The sequence below is a fragment of the Natrix helvetica genome (assembly GCF_964273705.1).
Source record: "Natrix helvetica genome assembly, chromosome: 3".
Taxonomy (NCBI): domain Eukaryota; kingdom Metazoa; phylum Chordata; class Lepidosauria; order Squamata; family Natricidae; genus Natrix; species Natrix helvetica.
The window spans coordinates 25,034,117-25,056,059 of record NC_138549.1 but is presented as its reverse complement, the minus strand read 5'-3'; the positions used below and the strand labels follow the sequence as shown (position 1 = coordinate 25,056,059).

Sequence of the window (21,943 nt, the reverse complement as noted above, 5' to 3'; positions counted from 1 at the left end):
AATGAGAAAACTTTAGTTTTTTTTTTTTAAATTTAAAATTAGAACATCTTATACAAAATGAGGTTTTGGAAGAAAAATCTTAACTTATCTTTTCTCCTTTATGCAAATGTCTAGATTCTTTTGCCTCTTATTCAGGGGCTTCAGAAGTTCGAAGTGTGACTGTTCTTTGAAGTAATGGACAGGGAAGATGGCAACCGTTCGGGAGAGGTTTTTAATCTCTTTGCTATCTACAAGAACCAGCTTATTCTGCCTCCCAGGGTTAGGGCAGGGGTGTCCAAACTTGGCAACTTTAAGACTTGTGGACTTTAACTCCCAGAATTCCCCAGCCAGCTCTGCTGGCTGGGGAATTCTGGGAGTTGAAGTCCACAAGTCTTAAAGTTGCCAAGTTTGGACACCCCTGGGTTAGGGTTTCTTTCATATCTTTGACGCTGTTGGGACCAGTCTGCCAGAGAGAATGGTTGGTAAAAAGTACAGATGGGGTTTCTTTGCTGGGAAAGTGTCGACATGTGAGGTTTTTTTAAAAAAATGTTTTCTCTCCCTCATGCAAATAGATACACTTTTCTTTCTCTTGCTCAGATGTCCTGGGAGACATCAGGATCAGTACAGTGTGAAAGACCATCTGAGAAATTGTCAAGATGGAGCCTGAGGAGAAGAGCATAAATTTCTCCCTCATCTCTATGCAAGTGAGCATTATTCTGTCTCTGGCAGAGGCAACTGGACTTTCTGAAAGCCCAATTGCCTCTTGAAAAAGCACCTTTGGGACAACCATGACCTGCATGACTGAGAATCTCCATAGATTGTCTCCTGCAGAGGTAGTTTGGAAGACAGTGGGGTCACTGTCTAGGTGAGAGGTGTCAAACTTGGTTTTATTGAGGGATGCATCGGGGTTGTGTTTGACCTTGGGGGAGGGCAGGGTGGACATGGCCCGCTTGATGTCACTTGTGTTGGAGGCACCTGTGTTGGCCTAAGCACTCTGCCATTTTCGGCTGCAAGGACTTCCTGCAACCTCTGCCAGTGAAAATGGAGCTCAGGAGTTCCTCACTGGCAAAGGCACTGCAGGCCGGTCCGCACCCCATGAGCCAGATCTAAGCACCCTGTGGGACGGATCTGGCCCCTGGGCCTTGAGTTTGACACCCATGGTCTAGATGGCAAGAATGGCATGTAGGAGGAGAAGACTGGGAACTCCACCACTTCCAGAGAAATGGCTGAGAGAAGCTGAGAGGAATGCTGTGAAAAGTCTTGAAGGGAAGCTTTGATTGGATAAACCCAACTAGTTTATTTGGAAACTGAAAGAAGGACCTGCTTTGAAACAGCAAATTCATTCAGATAGTTAGCCTATCAATGCAAACCAGGAACTCTGCTCCCAGTTGATCAGTTCTTTTCATGAGAGGCTAAAGCCTTAATGTTTATTGCTTTTAAGAGGTGTAATGGCATGGCTACAAATTTTGTTTATTCTTTCTTATTCAAACTTTTTTTTTTCTGCAGCCTGCCCTAGCTCTATGGCAGTGGTTCTCAACCTTTTCTTCACCACAGACACCCTTTAAATACCTTTTTGTAGCCATGGAAATGGCCACGGACTCTCAAAACTTAAATCATAACATTTCTTCAAGCCTTCGCAGACCGCCTTGTGATGACCCAGGGGTCCGTAGACCACATGTTGAGAACCACTACTCCATGGTGTTGTAGTTCACTATACTAATCTGCTTAAGTTGCCTCCACCAATTCACTAAGAATATTGCCAATAAGCCACAACTCCAGCAAAACTGAAGTCTTGCTACCATTGATGAGAGAATTTTTTTCTACGCGCCACCATGTTTGTCAACTGATTGTATTAATCCTCCTGACATCCTCAAAGTCCTAAACAATCAGAGGCTACAAACTATACATCCATACAGAAACAAATCAATGGCTCTTCTTCCGAAGCTAGACCAGAAAAGGCCACATTTTGCAAGTAAGCTAAACTGAGAGCTCCTACCTAACAATCACAAATAGATTTGCCAAGCAGCTATGCCAACCCCCAGTAGACGAGAAAAGTCAGAGATCAGTAATCAGAAATAACAACATACAAGACCTTACAAGGACAAATCAATTAACATTCTTCAGTGTAATTCAGAAAAACAAGTGGAAAACTAAAGAGATGTTGTATTTTTAAACTGGAATCAGATGTATTCATTGGTCTGGCCAACATCTGCATTGGCTATTTGTTAGATAATTTGGACAATGAATGATGTAGTCATTTCTTCATCTTTGCTATCTCTGCCTTCAGAAAGCTACAGGGAGAACATTTTAAAATTATTGTGGAATATAACTAAAGCCTGACAGAATTAATTTCTTCTAGACAATTTACAGTCCCTGAGATTTTCATTCTACTCTAGCAAAATAAGGAGTTTCTTTAGGAGTCTTGGATTTTCCTCATTATAACTTATGGACACATTTTTTAATTGAAGCTCAAAGCTCAAACAGCTGAAATGAATAGATTTGCCCTCAATTCAAAAACTCATAGCAAATCATACCGTCTTTAAATATTGAATCTCAATCAGATCAGATCAGATCAATTCTGATTTACACAAGCCATACATAACATTGGTCACTATCTCTGTAATCTGATCCCACTTTATCAGGGAGAGTACTTGTATTTTCCACTCACGTATGTTGCTTTCTGCCCATCAATTTCAGCTGTGTGTTTTAAGGAAAATGTTAACATATTAACTTCAATGCTCATGACAGTGTCACTAGAATGTGTTTTAAGGGCCAAATTAGACATGACATCTCAAAACTGCAATAGAATATTGCAGTCACCTAGAATAGCTTTTGTCACCTTCATAGAAGGTAAAAATAAAGCCAGGAGGGAAACGATTAAAAATCAAATACCTATGTTCTCCATTCCTGGACAGTGCTGTACTCTAAACCTGCTATTGCTTTACTTTGAAAGAAGGTAACATCAACAAAAAAATTCTATCACTAAGATCACCTGGAATTTTAAAAAATAGAGTTGAATTTCACAGACTTAACTATGTATTCAATAATCAATTTTCATTCTGAATAATGAGGAAAAATATACCAAAGAGGGGGGAAATACCAAATTTGTGCTCCTTCCTAGTACATCAACACCCTATCTTCTCAGAGTAGCTTCTACAAACTTCATAAGCATTTTCAAATAGGCACTAGAAATACATTGTAATCAGATAGACATACCTATCTCATTAAAACCGCTGTAGCCCAGCTCCTGTCGGCTTAACCCCAATTCTTCAAGGTCCAAACACTCAAATCCTGGTGGACACTGGTAACCTTCTTCTGATGCTTTTGAACAATGTGTATCTGGGATTGCCAAATTATTCCAGGTTATGTTTCTATTGGGATGACAAGGAAATCAGTTAGTTAGAAATTGAATTCTATCTGGGCAATCTTATTTTTTTTGGCAGTGTATAAAGAGAAGGAAAAACTATCTGGTTAGCTTCTACCTATACCTCCTTGAATATCCAAATCATTGCCTGCACAGAAATAACAGTCGTGTATAAAAATTAGGTGCCAGGGAGTAACTGAGGAATAATGGATAGCAACAGAGTTATCAGCTGAAAAGCTTTCTGATCTTCTGGGAATGGAGAACAATATCAACACTCTTTATCAAATTCACACATCATCATCTTTAAATGGAATAATGGCTCAAGAGAATGGGAAACGGATTTGCAATGTTCAAAAGGATGTATCCCTCAGCAAACTGAGATCTACTGTAGATCAATCTACTGAAGGAGAGTGAGGAAAAAGGGGAAAAAACTATTAATATAAGTTATGTAAACATTCAAATGGCAAAATGAGAGAAAGGGAAAAATGATTTATTTGAAAAAGATACCCCCTATCTTTAGGTCATTTATTTTGGAGTATTCCTATTCATTTTCTCTCTCCATCTGAAGAATTAAGAGCAATTGGATTAAGTTAATTCAGCCTTAAGAAAATAATATTAGATTTAGGACGATTCACGTAAGACCATGGGGGAAGACTATAGAATAAATAGAGATCTTATAGAATTGAAGTGCCTTGGCCATCATTTATTGTAATTTCATTCTTTATTTAATATGTGAGTTGTGGAAAATAATATAGGCTTGATTTTAAATATTTAAGGGAAAAAACAGCAGGTAGAAAGAACAGTAGGTATTTTGGGAAGTGCTTGTTCCATTGTTTCTGCAGAGCACCAAATCAGGGGAAGCCGGAATAAAGTGTTGGATTGAGACTTTAGAGACACTAATTCAAACTCCTATTTGCAATGAAATTCATGAGAATCTTGGCATAGCCATTCACTTCCACTTTATTGTGAAAATAAAACAAAGGTAAAGAGCCTAAGATGTTCTCTTTAGCAAAATGCATTCCATTAATCCTGCAGCTGAAACTTTGTCAATATGGAACTGATAAAGGAACTAATATAGAAAACCAGAACTCCAGCTCACTCTGGCCTTAGTTATTAAATACATTAACATGCTACTTTTAAAAGTTTTTCTTCCTTAACGTGCATTGCTCCTTCACAGAGATTAAACAAATATGAACAAGCAAGCAGCAAATAAAAATAAATCATGGTGAAGCCCTCAAAACAACAACAAAACGTTGCATTATTAGAAAGTGAGAAAGAGAAGCCAGAGAGACAACAGTAAAATGCAGATAGATAAATAACTGCCTCAGAAGAAATATAGTGAGCCAAGTGATGAGTATGAATATTGGCTGGCAAGATTTGGAATTTTCTTTGAGGGAACGGAAGGAGCCTAAAAAGAACAATGAGGTAAAATTAAGAGAAGCATCACAGAAAATGTAACACTTATTTTGTATAGCAATAGCACTTAGACTTATATATCGCTTCACAGTGCTTTACAGCCCTCACTAAGCATTTTACAAAGTCAGTATATTGCCCCCAACAATCTGGGTCCTCATTTTATCGACCTTGGAAGGCTGAGAGGCTGAGTCAACCTTGAGCCGGGTGAGATTTGAATTGCCAAATTTCAGTCAGCCGGCAGTCAGCAGAAGTACTTGCATGTTTGCTTTTGAAAATCTTGTGATAAAACAATGGTTTCAACTGTGCTGAACTTATTAAAACATACAGTTAAACTAATGTAACCTATTTATGTTTATTTTAACCTTGAACATTTCACCACTGCAAGTATCTTCCTACACTTGGGAAATCCAATGGAAAGAATAGCTGACTTGGAGGCAAAACTACAGAAGCTTCAATAAAGCAGTGTGAACTTTCATATGGGTAGTCTTCAACTTACAGAAACCAGAATTTCTGTTGCTAAGGAGGGCAGTGGTTAAGGGACTCATGCAGGATTTTGCCACAGTTGTTAAACGAATCAATGTAATTCTTAACTGAATCACATGGTCATTAAGCGAATCTGGCTTCTCCCATTTGATTTTGCTTGTCAGAAACCAGCCAGGAAGATCACTAATGATGATTAAATGACCCTGGGATGCTACAACCATAGTAAATATATACAATTGCCAAGTGCAAAATTTTTTGGTCATGTGACTGTGATGCTGCTGTGATTATTGTAAATGTGAGGACTGATTGTAAGTCATTTTTTTTCTTCCAGTGACATGGTAGCTTTGAATGATCAATAAATGAATGGCTGTAAGTCAAGGACTACTTTTATGTATCTCCCATTTATGCATTTCAGATAATGTATGCACTATTTTCTTAACAGAACATTTCAATCAATCAAACGTTTATTACAGACTTCATAACAGATATTTCAGGCTGTTTTTAAGTTTCAAACAGTAAAGTACAATAAAATGCTAAAGAAATACAGATAACAAAAAGAAAGGATCACACCTTCTATTAGCACTACTTAAAAACATCATTAGAAACAGCTGCATTTAACATGTAAGGTGTAATTAAGTAAAACAAAGAATGTTGTTTCTGTTTTTGTTTCTCTGCTAGCCCTTTCTAATTTAGTTGACCCCTTTCTCATTTCTGTACAAATTTTCTAGGAATTCCACCACAAGACCTTCCATTTGGCTGCAACGTTGTCTTTGATAACATTATTCATGCAGGATATATTTCCTAAGGGCCTGGAAGTCTAACGGCAACACTGTCAGACACTGTTGTATATGCTTACAGCATCTGACAACTATGTTTCATGGGAAATTAGAACATATTGTTCCCAAGTTCCCTGTTAGAAAATCACATAGCTCCAAAAGTTCTTAAAAACTGTGTGTTGCTAAAGTATCAAATCTCACTGAAACACTTTCACATTTCAAAGTCTCATCATCAAGACCAATTATCAAATACAAAATAAGGTAGGGAATAATCCTTTAGAAAGAGACAGAAAGGGAGACACACTGAAAAAATTTGTTGAGACTTACCCTGGTTTTGTATCATTTGTTACGCAATGATATGTGAAAGGTCCAAACATCTGGACGCCCAAAATTCCATACAGAAGCAGAAAGAACAGAAGGAAAATGGAAACACTCCAAATTTGTTCACCTGAACGCCTAGTTTAAAAAAAAAGAAAGTGAGAATGAAAGTGATATGCATTATATATATATACACATACACACACAATAAGAAAAAAGTAGGACAAAGTTTCCAAGACTTCAGATCCACCAGAAAAGCCTTTGCAGGTGTAGATTAATCACCCGTTTTATCAAGCGAGAATGAGAGAATTATGGTATTTTTTTGTTCTAAATACTGCATTGAATTCAGGTGCTGAACTACACTAGGCTGTAATTTAGAACAATTTGTATTGTCAGATGTGTACCGTCCTAACCTATTTTTAAAATCTTATGTATATATATATAAATGGCTCTTTGTGTGTGTGTGTGTATGTGTGTGTATGTTCCAGCATAACTCTGGAACTCCTCAAACAATTTCAACCGAACTTGGTACACAGATGATTCTCTGGAAACAAATACTGTGGGGGTAAGACACCCTTAATACCCCTCGGTGTGTATGTTATGTTATGATACAGCCTGTTATGCCTTCAAATGGCTTCTATTGTACTGCCGTAAAATGGATTCTACTGTACAGCATAGTGGAGTTGCCATGGTAATGATTTCACAGTACTCCACAAGGGAGCTCCCTCTGGTAAGGGGGAAAATCCAATATTAGAAATTACCTTTGATCTGGACATTTCCCCCTATAAATAAATACTTGGACAACGCGAATATGTATATTAAAAAGTGTGCCAAAGGAATTAATAAGGATGATTACTGTTAACTAAGATATTTATTGAAAACCCAGAGAACTGATGATATACATTATATTGAGAAACCAATCAGGCCTTTGGCAATTTTTAAAAATGCTTGGTTTTCCTTCTCAAAGAACAGAGGTCTTGCATAAGTCTGGAAGTTCCCCAATCATTCACCCATATTGCAAAGATAAATAAAGTAAGCAAAGACATATGAAATAATAGGAAACTGAATGCAAGTCTTTCACTCACGATATATATTTTTATACAGCTGTGCCTAAAAAGTTGCCAAAGCTACACTTTAAAATCAAAGACAAAGAACAGACTTACTTTAAAATATTGGTTATCCTGGTTCTCGGTAATTCAAAGCGGAAATAAATTCGGAATGCTCGAATCATAATAAGCGGCCGTGGGATCCTTAGCATGCCCCAAGGAGACATTTGATCCACTATCTCAGCGATTTCAAAAACCTAGGAAGAAAAGGAATGCCTTTTTCTCTCAGATGTTTCCTAATCATGCCAGTCTTCTTCTGCTAGTTTTAAATTATTATTTCTGCAAAACACTATAATTTCCAGGAACAACATACTTCCATTGTTAACTTTCAGTGTTTTTGTTCAATTGAGGATTTCCATGCTTCTTAAAAAGTTGCCTTTGCAACTGATTATCCTGCAGGCTCAAACATCAATGATCTCATTCAACAATATGAATGAACCTTGAACGTATTGATCTAAAACAATACCATGCTGGTTTACTTAGGTAGTAAAACAGAAGGTGCAGGATGTCTTTGCTGAGATACGGTGCTCACGACAGAATTGCTCGAGGCTAAACTGAAGAGGAAGAGTTCTATGTGGAGAGCAACCCTATGTTAGGTTGCCAAATCAAATAATGGTAACAAGCTCTAGTGTACCGGTAAAATTCTATTCCTTTTTAAACACTGACAAGAGAATGAGTCATTTAAATCTGGAATGCAATGTGTAATGCATAACATATCTCAGTGCTGTGATCAATTATTCTGATAGGAGCATTTCAGGGGTGAAATGCTACCGGTTCGGATCAGTTCGCCTGAACCGGGAGTGAAAAAAATGCTTCCGGTCCAGGCAAACCGGTATTTCCGATGATCAGCTGTGACGCACAATTTATATTAGCTAGAAAGCAGGATTTCCTGATTTCTAGCTAATCTAAATCGCGTGGCACAGCAGATTCCCTCCTCCGCTGTTCTCCTTAGGTTTGCAGGTGCGTTCGGTAGCAGGCTCTGCCCACCCGCCCGGACATCATCACGTCCATTATTGATGCTCTGCGCACGTGCAGGCACACTCACATTTGCGAACCGGTAGCAAAGGTAAGTGGATTTTACCCCTGGAGCATTTCATTAGTTGTATATATTTATACAATAAATGTATAAATATAAATCCTTTTAAAAACCATATAAGGTTTGGTCTGATAAGAATTTTTTCATCTGAAAGTCTTATGAAAACCAATGGTAGAATATTTCTCTTTTAGTTTTGCGTAGTTCAGATAGTGTCCAAGCAAGAGTACTCAAAAGTACACAATTTATCTAACTGGTACAAATCTCAAAATGTTAGGTAATTAACACTGATCTAGGTTGTTTTTAAAAAGCATTACATTTTAGTTTAGTTTAGTTTAGTTTAGTTTAGTTTAGTTTAGTTTAGTTTAGTTTGGCGTGGCAAGGGAAGGTTATTGTAAAATCTGCATTCTCTCCCCACTCCAGGGGAAGGTTACTGCAAAATCCCCATTACCTCCTGATCAGCTGGGACTCGGGATGCAGAGGATAGATGGGGGTGGGGCCAGTCAGAGGTGGTATTTACTGGTTCTCCCAACTACTCAAAATTTCCACTACTGGTTGTCCAAAATTGGTCAGAACCAGAATACCACCTCTGGAGCAGGGGCAGTTCAGCACCGGCAGCACAGCAAGAGGTAAGATCTTGAGTTTCTGTTTTGTCATTTACAGGGAAACAGAAGCTCATAAAAGAAACACCACAGATATATGACCTGGGGCGACAGCACATGCCAGCAGAGTGGGCTCTGCATGCCACCTCTGGCAAGTGCCATAGGTTCACCATCACAGGTCTAGGGCCTGTTTATTTGAGGGGCCACCAGTCTTTCATGGGATGCGTTTCACGGGTGCGTTTCAAGGTGCTGATTATCATCTTCAAAGCGCTCCATGGCACAGGGCCTAGTTATTTGCGGGATCGTATCCTGCCCCACACATCCCTTCGGCCGATTCGCTCACACAGAGAGGGACTCCTCAGGGTGCCGTCCACTAGGCTGTGCCAGCGGGCGGCGCCCAGGGGAAGGGCCTTCTCTGTGATGGGCCCGACCCTCTGGAATGACCTTCCCCCTGATATTAGAACAATCACGGACCTCCGCTCCTTCCGTAAGAAGCTCAAAACCCACCTGTTTAATCTAGCCGGCTTGGCCTAATTCCAGCTCTCCCACCTCAGTCTGTATTTTTAAATTTCACGGGTTGGTCTTAGGCTAAGTTTTTAATTTTTATAAATTTGTACAGGGGTTTAAAGTTTAATTCGATTTTAACTATATTTATGATTATTTGTATGGTTTTTAATTTGGTACCTATACACCGCCCCGAGTCCCTTCGGGGAGAGGGGGCGGTCTAGAAATCAAATCAAATAAAATAAATAAAATCTGCCCAGGTGATTCAATCTTACAGGATTGAGAAACTCTGGGAACCCTTTGAGTAAGCAATGTCATCTACCAGGACTCCAGAAGTGTGCTTTCTATGTCGAAACCCCTGGCCTCCAGAATTTGGCTCCTCCTGATCTCTGAAAGTCCTCCACTTTTCTGTTGCCCAGCGGAGTGAAGACTTAGTGCAGGAGATTAGGACTCCTAACTTTATTCCATTCAGTCTTTTTGTCACTTTTATATTTTTTTCATCCTTTTTAATTAGATTTAATGCAATTTCTTTGTTTGGATTGTTGTAAATCACTCAGAGACATCACTGCATTCAGGCAGCATACAAGTTTAATAATAAAAGGAAAAATAAAACAGATTCTATTAGGTACACTCTGTGACATTCAAATGCACGTTTCAGGCACTTGAGTTTGCTTAAGGAGAAGAGCCAATCAGAGGATTTTTAATTTAAACTCAATATCAGTACTTGGGCAGAGATGCCCTTGTTATAATGAAATATAATTACCTGTAAAACTAAGGACACCCACAGACAAAATACCATGAATCCATCAAATACGCACCAGCGGTCCTTCACATAGGAGCTATCCCCCTACAGAAAAAGAATTACATTGGATCATATTGTGTGTTCATTGTGTTATTTTGTAATCATAATTAAACAAAAATAGCATTTAAAAATGTTTCTCAAAAATGATATCTTCAGGTGTGCAGCAACTATTAATTCAATGGCTCAGGAGGGCTATAAATTAGAGAATGCTGCAATAAATATATAAATAAATATCCTGAACAGAGTGAAATAGGTTTAGTGTCTTAGAAGAATCATTTGCTTGCAATGTGGGATCTTGGAGTCCTAGTGGAGAACCATTTAAATATGAGCCAGCAGTGTGCAGCAGCTGCCAAAAAGGCCAACTCGGTTCTAGGTTGCATCAACAAAGGGATAGAATCAAGATCACGTGAAGTGTTAATACCACTTTATAATGCCTTGGTAAGGCCACACTTGGAATACTGCATTCAGTTTTGGTCGCCACGATGTAGAAAAGATGTGGAGACTCTAGAAAGAGTGCAGGGAAGAGCAACAAAGATGATTAGGGGACTGGAGGCTAAAACATATGAGGAGCGGTTGCAGGAACTGGGTATGTTTAGTTTAATAGAAAGAAGGACTAGGGGAGACATGATAGCAGTGTTCCAATATCTCAGGGGTTGCCACAAAGAAGAGGGAGTCAAATTATTTTCCAAGGCACCTGAGGGCAGAACAAGAAGCAATGGGTGGAAACTAATCAAGGAGAGAAGCAACTTAGAACTGAGGAGAAATTTCCTGACAGAACAATTAATCAGTGGAACAGCTTGCCTCCAGAAGTTGTGAATGCCCCAACACTGGGAGTCTTTAAGAAGATGTTGGATAGCCATTTGTCTGGAATGGTATAGGGTTTCCTGCCTAGGCAGGGGGTTGGACTAGAAGACCTCCAAGGTCCCTTCCAACTCTGCTATTGTATTATTGTAACTTAGAACCTAACCCCCATTTACCTCGTAGATGTTTTACTTTGACAGCTGTTGAAAGCACCATGCAACTATTTGACACAAATGTTCAGTGCCATGTATTTAAAAGCACCTCTTTTATTTCTGTACTATAGTGAATAGCTTAAGTTTGTAAGCAATGCATCTGGAATAAGAGAAGTGAATTAGGTAAACTAAACACAGGAAGACTGTTTTCCCCAAATGTAACCCAGCTTACAAAGCAGTGGTGGGCTGCTGCCTAGTAGTTGTGATCACTGACTGGGCCCGGCCACCTGCCCTTCCGCTATCCTCTCCATATATAACTAACTTTCTGGCTCGCTCCCCCCACCCACACTGCCCCAGCTGAGTTCTGTCTGGCGCCTGCTGTACTCACTGGAACTGCCTGAGTAGATTAGTTGCATGTTTGAAGCTGTGCTTCAGCCTCGAAGAGGTGCATGCGAGGAAAGCTAGTGTGCACGCCCTCACAACCAGCGAACCAGTTGTCAACCTAAGTGCAGCCCACCTCTGATACAAAGTGCTCTTATATAGTAACTGATTTTTGCTATTTGTGGATATTTTTAAATATTTTTTTTTCTTGACTTGTTAACTTTTAGGTTGAACCTGGGACATCAGTAATGCATTAGTTACAAGCACTGTTTGCAGATGCATCTTGATCCTTTCATCTTTTTTGCTGACCAAGAAAACTCGTAATGATTTGCAGCTGTAGCAAGCAGAGAAAAAAAAAAGATACGCTATGGAATTCTCTGTCTCAGGCAGGTCTTTGAATGTACCTTTAAGCTAAGAATTTAAGCTCATTCATATACTGCTCCACATATCATTAAAATGAGTAAAGCTATAGTGTGCCTTAGTATTATACTAACGCCTATATTTAGTTTAAATAAAATTATATAAATGCAGCCCAAGCTTTTTAGCATGTATTTAATTCAAAAATAGACACAATCAAGAGTTATTTCTGTACAGTATCATGTTTTGCAGCATTCAAGAGGATGCTAGAGGCAGGTAAAGTTTAATCCCCCAGCAGTATTATTATCCTAATATCTAATTAATGCTATTGGAGATGGAAACATAAGGATTGTTGTTCACAAAAAAAAACCCACCCTCAATTGCTTCCTTCTCCCCAAAGTGACAACTGCTGTGAAATTACTGAGAAAGTATAATCATTCCCACAGAGATGTGCACGGACATAAAAATTATTCATCATTCTGTTAGCATGGGAGCATGAGTTTAGATGCTACTGATGTCATTTGAGAGATCACAAGAAGTACACAAATGTAGCCACAACAGAATGATTAAAGGCTACAAAGGGCCCAAGTAATATACTTCAACTCTGAGTCTCACTGCTCCAATTTCTAGACTTTCCAGAAAAGAATATCCGTCTGCTTTCTTATGGAAGCCTTAAAACATGAATGAGTTTTTTTTTTAAATCTGTTAGATATTAAGGGCCATCTTATTACAGCCTTTCCTTTTTTTGTATAGATCTGTGATGGTGAACCTATGGGACCCATGCCAGAGGTGGCATGCAGAGCAGGGGTGAGTTGCTGCCAACATTACTGCTGGTTCGCTTTGCGCGTGCACCCACCATGCATTGCTTGCACATGTGCAGTTGCCTGTAAATTGTTCTGCGCATGTGCAGAACATTATAAAATGATGAAAAAACAGGCCAGCAATGGCATGGTGAACCAGGTAACGTGTTCGGGGGCGTGGCCAGCCTGCCCAATTTCCCAGTCCCAATTTCCACTGCAACCCACCTCTTACGCATAGCCCTATCTGTGAGCACACACACCATCGGCAGCTACTCTCCTGGGTTCCTTCATGCACATGCACACCGGCCAGCTGCTCTCTTCCAGGTTCTGGTGCCCGCACGTGCGCCGGCCAGCTGGTCTTTGAAGATCAACTTGCTCAGCACTCATGCGCATGCCAGAACCCAGAAGAGAGCAGCTGGCCAGTTTGCATGCACGCTGGACCAGCTGTAAAATGTGCATGCAGGTGACAGAACCCAGAAGAGCAGCTGGCCACCATGTGCATGCGTTAGCCCTTTCTGTGAGCACACGCACCATCAGCAGCTGCTCTTCTGGGTTAAGTCACACACATGCGCACCGGCCAGCTGCTCTCTTCCAGGCTCTGGTGCTCGGGTGCATGCACGCGCGCTCCAATTTTGGCACTTGGTGCTGAAAAGGTTAACCATCATTGGCATAGATGATAAACTTCAGCCACTGGTCAAGTCAGTTGAGAAAATACAGTGTTAAAGTGGAAAGAAAATTTAGAGCTATATTATTCTATCCAAGTGATGATGCTAGAGAAGTGCAAGACAAGGGTTTTGTGTGCTAAAAATTATGATTCACCAGAGGAATCTTTAGTATTTCTCCAGATTTCTTGCCATACTTGTTATAACAACATCTGACACATCCTAAAATGATCTGGCCAGAGTAGAAAAATCTCTCACTTCTCTTGGGTTTTATGACTGAAATTTCAGAGGGCTGAAAATATTCTTTGTTCTGCTACTGCCCTGCCTTACAATCTTTTAATTTCCTAATTAGGCAGTTTATTCGATATATTGGTTTCAGATGCTGTAAGAAAAAGAAATAGTATTCTCCTTTGTAGCTGTGATTTATTCTTCAACTTCCTCACACTTGGCTTTGCATAAAAACAATGATGATAGCACATTATTAATGTGTGCAGGGATGTTTGCAATATGCCTGGACTATTGTTAAGCTGAGAATACAATTTTAACACTTTTTTATTTGTGTTTGTGTGTGTGATATAGCATATCCCTGTTTCTAATGTTATCATGACAATTGCCTTAAAACATGAAATGCTAAGGAGTTGGGCATCTACTAAGGACTAATTCATCAACAAAACAAACCTTAATTATAGTTCTCTTTCACACATTAATAGGACTCCTATCCCTGTCAATAAATTATTTTTTCTTTCAATTATTGTATATTTAACTCAGGCTAGATTTATATAAGACCATTCAGAAGTAGATGACATTAGATTTGATGTAGTTTAATAAAAACCAGCAACCATAGTATATTTGGATGTAGGAAAGGCTTTTAATAAGGTTTTTTGGATGTTTCTGAAATGAATACAGAAGACAGTCAATTTGCTCCAGAGGTTTAAGGCTCCATGCTAGAAAGCAGAAGTCACCCTTTGCCATATAAGCCATCTGGTGGGGGGACTTCGGGCCAGTCACTCTCTTTCAGCCCAACTAACCTCACAGGGTTGTTGTTGATGAGGAAATAGGAGGCAGAAGGACTGGATTTGTTTGCCACCTTGAATTATTTGCGAAAATAATAAAGTTGGGATATAGATAAATACATTTTGACTGCCTCCAACTTTCATATTCTGAATAGACATATTTTATTTAATTTCTACTTCATAGCTGATTAACAATAGCAATATAGCAAGAAACAATATTCTTCTTAAAATATGTGTTATAATAAACATCAAGAATGTCCTGTTTCTGTATTTAATTTGTTTCTATAAATACAAGGTTATGGAATTATATTTTTTTAAAAAACATTAAGGAAATTGGCAAGGGTAGAGAGCAGAGTATAAGATTATGTGGATGATATGCTACAATTTAATATTGTTAATCTGTTATCATTATGCTATTATCCCAATAATACAATTATAATTCTTAATCATTATGCTGGACACAAGCATACAATTTGCATGATTTGTATGATGTAATAATAAAATCATCATCATTTCCTCCCCATTAATCTTCTACTGTTTTTCTATGATCCATTGGTAGGATGATCTATTGCTTAACAACTGTTATCAGGAGGAAATGTTTCTTCACGTTTCTTCTAAAACTTGTTTAACTTCATTCTTGTTTCTTGCTCTGCTCATTGTTTCAGCTATGAACTAACCTACCTCCCCCCCCTTTATTCTTTCTAGCATCTTCCTTCAAGTGCAGGAGCTGCTTTTTTCATTTCCATTGGTTGTGACAGGAATTGACTCACTGGCTTGTTGCTTGAGCCCAACCTTGTGGGCTGAGAGAGAATGATTGGCTCAAAGGCACCCAACTGGCTTTCACGGCTAACGCGGAACTCCAACTCATAATGTCCAGGTTTCTAGCCTTGTGCCTTAATAACTAAGCCAAATTTAGTTGTTAAGACACCAGACTAAAGTGAAAAGTCTCTACACTAGCTCTCTTTAAAGGGCCTTGCTGCCTCTTCGTAGATAACACAGTCTTTATATGCAGTATTTATTAACCACTATAACAGTGATGGCTAAAACCATCCTGCCTGGACCATACGGCCTTGTTGGCCTTTGCGCATGCGGGAGTGCCAAAACCCAGAAGAGCAGTGTTCTGGCACGAATGTGTTCACCAGCACCCTAACTTCTGGTTTCCGGCGTGGGCACGTGCCCGATGAACTGCTGGCGGTCGTGCAAACTTCCAGGTTTTGGCACTCCTGCGTGCAGAAAGGCCAGCTGATTGGCACCTGTGTGTGCACAGAAGCACGGAAGAGGAGCCAGTGAGGCTGTGTGTCCCGCATGGGATGGCTTTCAGTGCCGTTTCCGGCACACATGCCATAGGTTCACCATCACGGAACTATAACATCTCTCCTTAGTTTCTCCTATGCAAACAAAATGTACCTAACACTTTTAATCTTTACTTGTGTGTTCTGTTTCCAAAGTCCTATCATCTGGGTAACTCTTCCTCTGACATTGCTCCAGCTTTTCCATGCTCTTTCTAAATGCATTGATGCCCCAAACGGGGTACAAAACACAAGCATGGTCTATCTAGAGTAAAACATAATAGAATGATCACTTGCTATATTCCAGATGCAGTGCTTCAGTTAATGTGTATCAAAATTGCACGGGCATTTTTAGCTTGATGTTTATGTTCAATAGGCAGTTAGATCCTTCACATGCATTGCCATCAAGTCAAACCCTACAGCACAATATATTGTATTTATAGATACAGGATCTTGTACTAAACACCACTGAACATCGTTCTCTGGGCTCTCTCAAACGTTGATTTTTGCTTTATCCGCTAACATATTTTCTTCCAAGCTTGATAAAAATTCATTTCATTTCATCCACATGCTTTGTAGCAATATCATCAATAAATGTAGTCTACCAAAACATCAAGAATATGAACTCTTCATGCATGAGTAAAGCAACAGAATGATAGTATAAGTATAGACATGATTTGCAGAAGTACATTGCTGATATTATTATTGGTATTTGGGTTATAAATAATTATTCTACAATGGGATAAGGAAGAATTGTAAGCAGCAGCTATATTTTTTGGGTTATTTGGCTTGCCTACAATACATGGGAATGTATTCCCATGCCCCGCCCCGCCCGCTCTCTAACACTGGTATATTACTTGAGCAGAAATGTTGTTGGTTTGTTGGAGATCACATCAAATACGATTTGCAGAAAATGACATTTAGAACTTAATAGTTTGAAATGACAAAGTATACACACTGTAGCATCTGTTGTGAAAGGCAAACTTATGTTTAAATATCCTGATTGCCTCAGCATAAACACCAGAGAGATGATGGTATGAAAACCCGTCATTTAAATATGAATGTGCTATTCATAATAAATGGCATATTCTGTTCAGAGCAGCCCTAGGTGTCAGCAAAGAGGTATAGAAACCTCATCTTCTAGCGTTCTGGACCTCTGCAGTATGGATAGTGATGGTCCTGTATCTGTCCTGCCATTGAAACCTGATGATCCCAATTAAACTAATTCTGTGCAATAAACAGTGCCTTTAATAAGCAGTGTGTCTCATTTCTTACATGTGCTAAAAGATGCAGCCTCTAGTTCTTTCCATTGAAGCTGAATAGGCAACAGATACAATGAGCAGGAGACTAAAGCGCATGTTCTGTTCCTGATCTAGGCACATTAATTGAAATTTCTGAAGTGAGCATCTGTGCATTTATTTATATACATAAGGTTTTTTTTCCCAGTTATCTGTGAATACTTACAGCTCGTCATGATGTTACATCACTCCCATATGCATATCTCCTACCCATACTTTGAATATTGATAAAGAGCAGATAATGAAACTGTGGTTCCAGAGCTATTCTTTCTCTTAGGTGGAGAGCTTTGGGGAAAATCATCTTTTGTAATTTCATAGAAATATTCCTTAGAATTATGTTCTACTAACTTATTCAATATCTGACACATTGTTAGCAGGAAGATGGGGGGGGGGGAAATACCCAGATACTTAATGGATGTTTTTCCTCCTGGGAACATTCTCCTCCTACTGGGAACTAAGCCAATGACTACAATGTCAAAGCCAAATGACTCACTATATAACCAGATAATACAACACCTCCAATTATGGCTTTTATTTAACATTATAAGATATGACTCTTTAAAGCCTTTAATTGTCCAGTTAATATCAATGAATCCATGGACAGGTTGATTAACAAACTGGCAGGTTCACACATCATGCTGGGACCTAATTCACTGGCTTTAGCTTAGTTCGCCAATCCTTTCCCTAACTAATAAGAGGAATAAGAAACAAATCAAAGCAAGTGATTAGATTGTCGTGTCTTCTTTAATAAGTTGAGATAGACATGCAGTGGCTTCATTTTCCCTTTTGTGCAAGCAAGCAGAAGTTTCAATGACTGTAGCTTGATATTTCATCAAAACAAGTAAACTATAGTTAATGGCTCTGAAATAGCCATTATAACAGTATAATGACCCAGAAACCTTAATGATTGGTTACACAAATTAGAGTTATTCAGTACACCTATAGCATTAAGCCAGAAAGCTGGATTCAGGCTACCCTAAGCCAAACGAAGAAAGTCATATGATGGTTCAGCATAGGGCATAGGATAATGGTTTGAAGTTGGTTTAGTATTTTTAATATTTCCTGCAAATTAGATAAATGATTGTCCAATCTCTTCTTAAAAACCTCCAGTGCTGGAGCACTCACAACTTCTCAAGGCAAGTTGTTCCACTGATTAATTGTTCTAACTGTCAGGAAATTTCTCCTTAGCTCTAGGTCCGTGATGGCAAACCTATGACATACATGCCGGAAGTGGCACGCACAGCCATCTCTCTGGCTATGCGAGCCATCGCCCATTGCTCTTCCGGTTCCCGGTGCGCTGGCCAGCTGGTCTTCATGCATGTGGAAGCGCCGGAAATTAAAAGAGCAGCCACCCAGTGCGCATGTGCAAGCCAGGAAGATAATCTTCCAGTTTCTGGCACATGCATGCGCACTGGCCAGCTGGTCTTTGCGTGTGCATGCATGCCAGAAACTGGAAGAACAGCTGGCCAGTGCGTATGCATGCACCGGAAACCAGAAGAGCAGCTGCCTGGCGCGTGCATGCACACCGGACAGCTGCTATTCTGGTTTCCAGCACTCGGTGCCGAAAAGGTTTGCCAACACTGCTCTATGTTGTTTCTCTTCCTTGTTTCCATCCATTGCTTTATGTCCTGCCTTCAGGTGCTTTGGAAAATAGGTTGACCCCCCCCTTCTTTGTGGCAGCCTCATCTTTGTGGATATTGGAACACTGTTTTCATATTAGCCCTAGTTCATCATTTCACTAGACTAGACATACCCAGTTCTTGCAACCATTCTTCATATGTTTGACCTTCCAGTCTCCTATCATTTTTGCTGCTCTTCGCACTCTTTCTAGAGTCTAAACATCTTTTTATATTTTGGTGACTAAAACTGGATGCAATATGCCAAGTATGGTCTTGCAAAGGCATTATAAAGTGATATTAACACTTCATGTGATCTTAATTCTATCCCTCTCTTAATGTAGCCTAGGACTGTGTTGGCTTTTTTGGCAGTTGCACCACATACTGCTGGCTCATATTTAATTGTCCACTAGGGCTCCCAGATCCCTCTCACATGTACTACTATTACCCAGGTATCATTTATTCTATACCCGTGCCTTTGTTTTTTCTTGCATACCTGTAGAACTTTATTTTTTTTCACCATTCAATTTCATTTTGTTAGATAGAGCCCAGGGTTTCAGTCCGTCAAGGTCCTTTTGCTACATTATGTATAAGCTTCCCCCACAAATGATTGCTAATAGTTCTTGCTGTTAGGGGATAGTTTTATGTTCATTTTATTAATTGTATTTTTATTGGTCAATAACCAAAATAAAGTTCTATTTGTCTAAGTAAATGTCAGGCTTTTTAAAAGTGAAGTATGCTTCTTCTAGCCATTGTGGCTATAGACAAATTAAATAAAATTTGCTTAACAGCAATATAAATTTTCTAGTAAATTAGAAAGTACTATAAATAGAACAGGCTGATGGTACTTCAAACACAATGATTTTCAGCTGCCATCGTAGGATGTCCTCTCACCTTACTTTTTTTTTGTTTTAAGTTCTGCATTCTTCAGGCAAGTTCTCTCTCTGGCTTCTTCGTGAGTTTATTTATAATTCCATATCTGTCAGCAATCACTGATTGTTCACTCTGAAAGGGAGTGATCCTGGACATTTCCCTTCTATGGTACCATTCCCTTCCTTGGTGCATAGCAAATTTGGCACATTTGTTGCCTTGAAGCCAATTATTATTCTGTCTGATCCAACCCAAAGGTAACCTGATCTGGGAGTGTATCAGGGCATCAGCAAAAATCACCAGCCGGTGGAGAAGACATCCACCATTGGGACAAAGCAGGTACAATGGATGGCCTTGATATTATTGCCCAATTCCACAATTTCTGCCTGGGCTTGTGTACGTAGTTGCTTTGCCCTTCCTCCCAATCCCATTGGGATGCCATCTCACAAGTTCAAAAGAATGTGATGCAAAGAAGCACATGGGAACACAACAGGTGACAAATATGCAGAGAGTAAGGAGGCAGATCCTGGCCTCACTGTGCAGCCAGCTAAACCCTATAGAGCACGGGTGACAAACTCATGACGTCATGTTGTCGTCACATGACATATCACAACTTTTTCCGCCTTCGCTAAACTGGGGTGGGAATGGCCAGCACAGGATGCATCAGGCCTGTGGGCCGCGAGTTTGACACCCTTGCTCTAGAGCAGTGTTTCTCAAACTTGGTGACTTTAAGTCCTGTGGACTTCAACTCCCAGAATCCCCCAGCCAGCATAGCTGGCTGGGGAATTCTGGGAGTTGAAGTCCACAGGACTTAAAGTCGCCAAGTTTGAGAAACACTGCTCTAGAGTATAACTGAAACTGACTAACTGCTGGGCAGTAGAAGGTGATGAGGGTGATCAAAATGGACAAATAAAGGAAAGTGGCAAATAAACAACAAAAGCCTAGATTAACATCCCTCACTATTTTCAAGACAGTCCAAGGGATGCCGTATCTAAAGGCAATGATCTCCACTAGTACCTGGTGCTAACACAGATATTGCTGGATATATCCCTGTTCTTTTCCCAATACCAAGAATTTCCTCTCCTCTCCTCTTTTCTTGGAAGCCTGGAAATAAACTTTCTGCAAAAACGGGGAGGGTGGGAAGTAAGAGTTAGAGGAAAAACTCTGCAAACATAGTGGTAATAGAACAACTGCTGGGGGAGAAATGGTGGCAATGGAGGTTGGCTAATTGGTCAAAGGAGTGGGGGGTATGCCCCCCCCCTCTCAGTACACCCCAAACATGCCACTGTTTGTGGTCACAACAGGTGACTTGAATTCATCCGCAAGATAATTTCAATAGCACTTAGATTTACTGTATTTTTCGGACTATAAGACGCACCAGTATATAAGACGCACCAAGATTTCAAAGAGTAAGAAAAAAAAAAGATTTTGTCCTCCCCGGCCCCCAGAAGCACTCTGCAGGCTTCAGCAGGGCTGGGGAAAGGCAAAAATGCCTCCGTTTTGTGGAAAATGGGTGGAAAATGGGCCATTTTTCGCAAACACAGGGACATTTTTGCCTTCCCCTAGCCCTGCTAAAGCCTACAGAATACATCTGGGGCTATGGGAACAGAAAAACACTTCCGGTTTTGTGAAAAATGGCCTGTTTTTTTTTGTTGTTTTTTTTTTGCAAAAATGGGTTGCGGGAATTGGGAGGCCAAAAATGCCTGTATTTGGTGTATGATGCACCAACATTTCCATGCTCTTTTGGGGTGGGGGAAGGTGCTTCTTAATAATAATAATAATAATAATAATAATAATAATAATAATAATAATAATAATAATAATTATTTTATTTGATTAGCCGCAACCCTCTCCCGAAGGACTCGGGGCGGCGTACAATCAAAACGGATAAAAATACACATAAGACAAACATATATACAAAAAGAACAGGGACATATACATATGTGCATGGAGGAGAGTTGACTTATAGGTGAAAGGCAATTAAAAACACAATTTAAAATCCCCTTAAATAAAATTACTAAATTAAAAAAAAAAACCATCAGGAGCGTTACGAAGTTATGGTTGAGCCAGGCCAGCTATTTGGAAAAGGTGGGTCTTGAGCTTGACACGGAAGGAGCGGAGGTCAGTAGTGGTCCTAATATCCGGGGGGAGGTCATTCCACAGGGCTGGGCCCGCCACAGAGAAGGCTCTGCTCCTAGGCGCCGCCCCATGGCACTGTCTGGTGGACGGCACCTGGAGAAGTCCCTCTCTGTGCGAGCGGATGGGTCGTAGGGATGTATGGGGCAGAATACGATCCCGCAGGTAACTAGGTCCTGAGCCAT

General features: G+C 39.8%; 1 protein-coding gene across 1 annotated transcript in view; it reads right to left on the bottom strand.

The window, feature by feature from the left end:
* The window catches only part of NALCN (sodium leak channel, non-selective), a 278,856-nt gene that overhangs the window by 206,726 nt on the left and 50,187 nt on the right, over positions 1 to 21,943 (bottom strand). Inside the window, exons 4-7 of the mRNA XM_081948163.1 lie at positions 10,345 to 10,428; positions 7,500 to 7,639; positions 6,346 to 6,474; positions 3,196 to 3,350 (exon numbers count right to left, since the gene is read on the bottom strand). Coding sequence (XP_081804289.1) covers positions 3,196 to 3,350; positions 6,346 to 6,474; positions 7,500 to 7,639; positions 10,345 to 10,428 — 508 coding nt within the window. The remainder of the gene's footprint in view (positions 1 to 3,195; positions 3,351 to 6,345; positions 6,475 to 7,499; positions 7,640 to 10,344; positions 10,429 to 21,943) is intronic.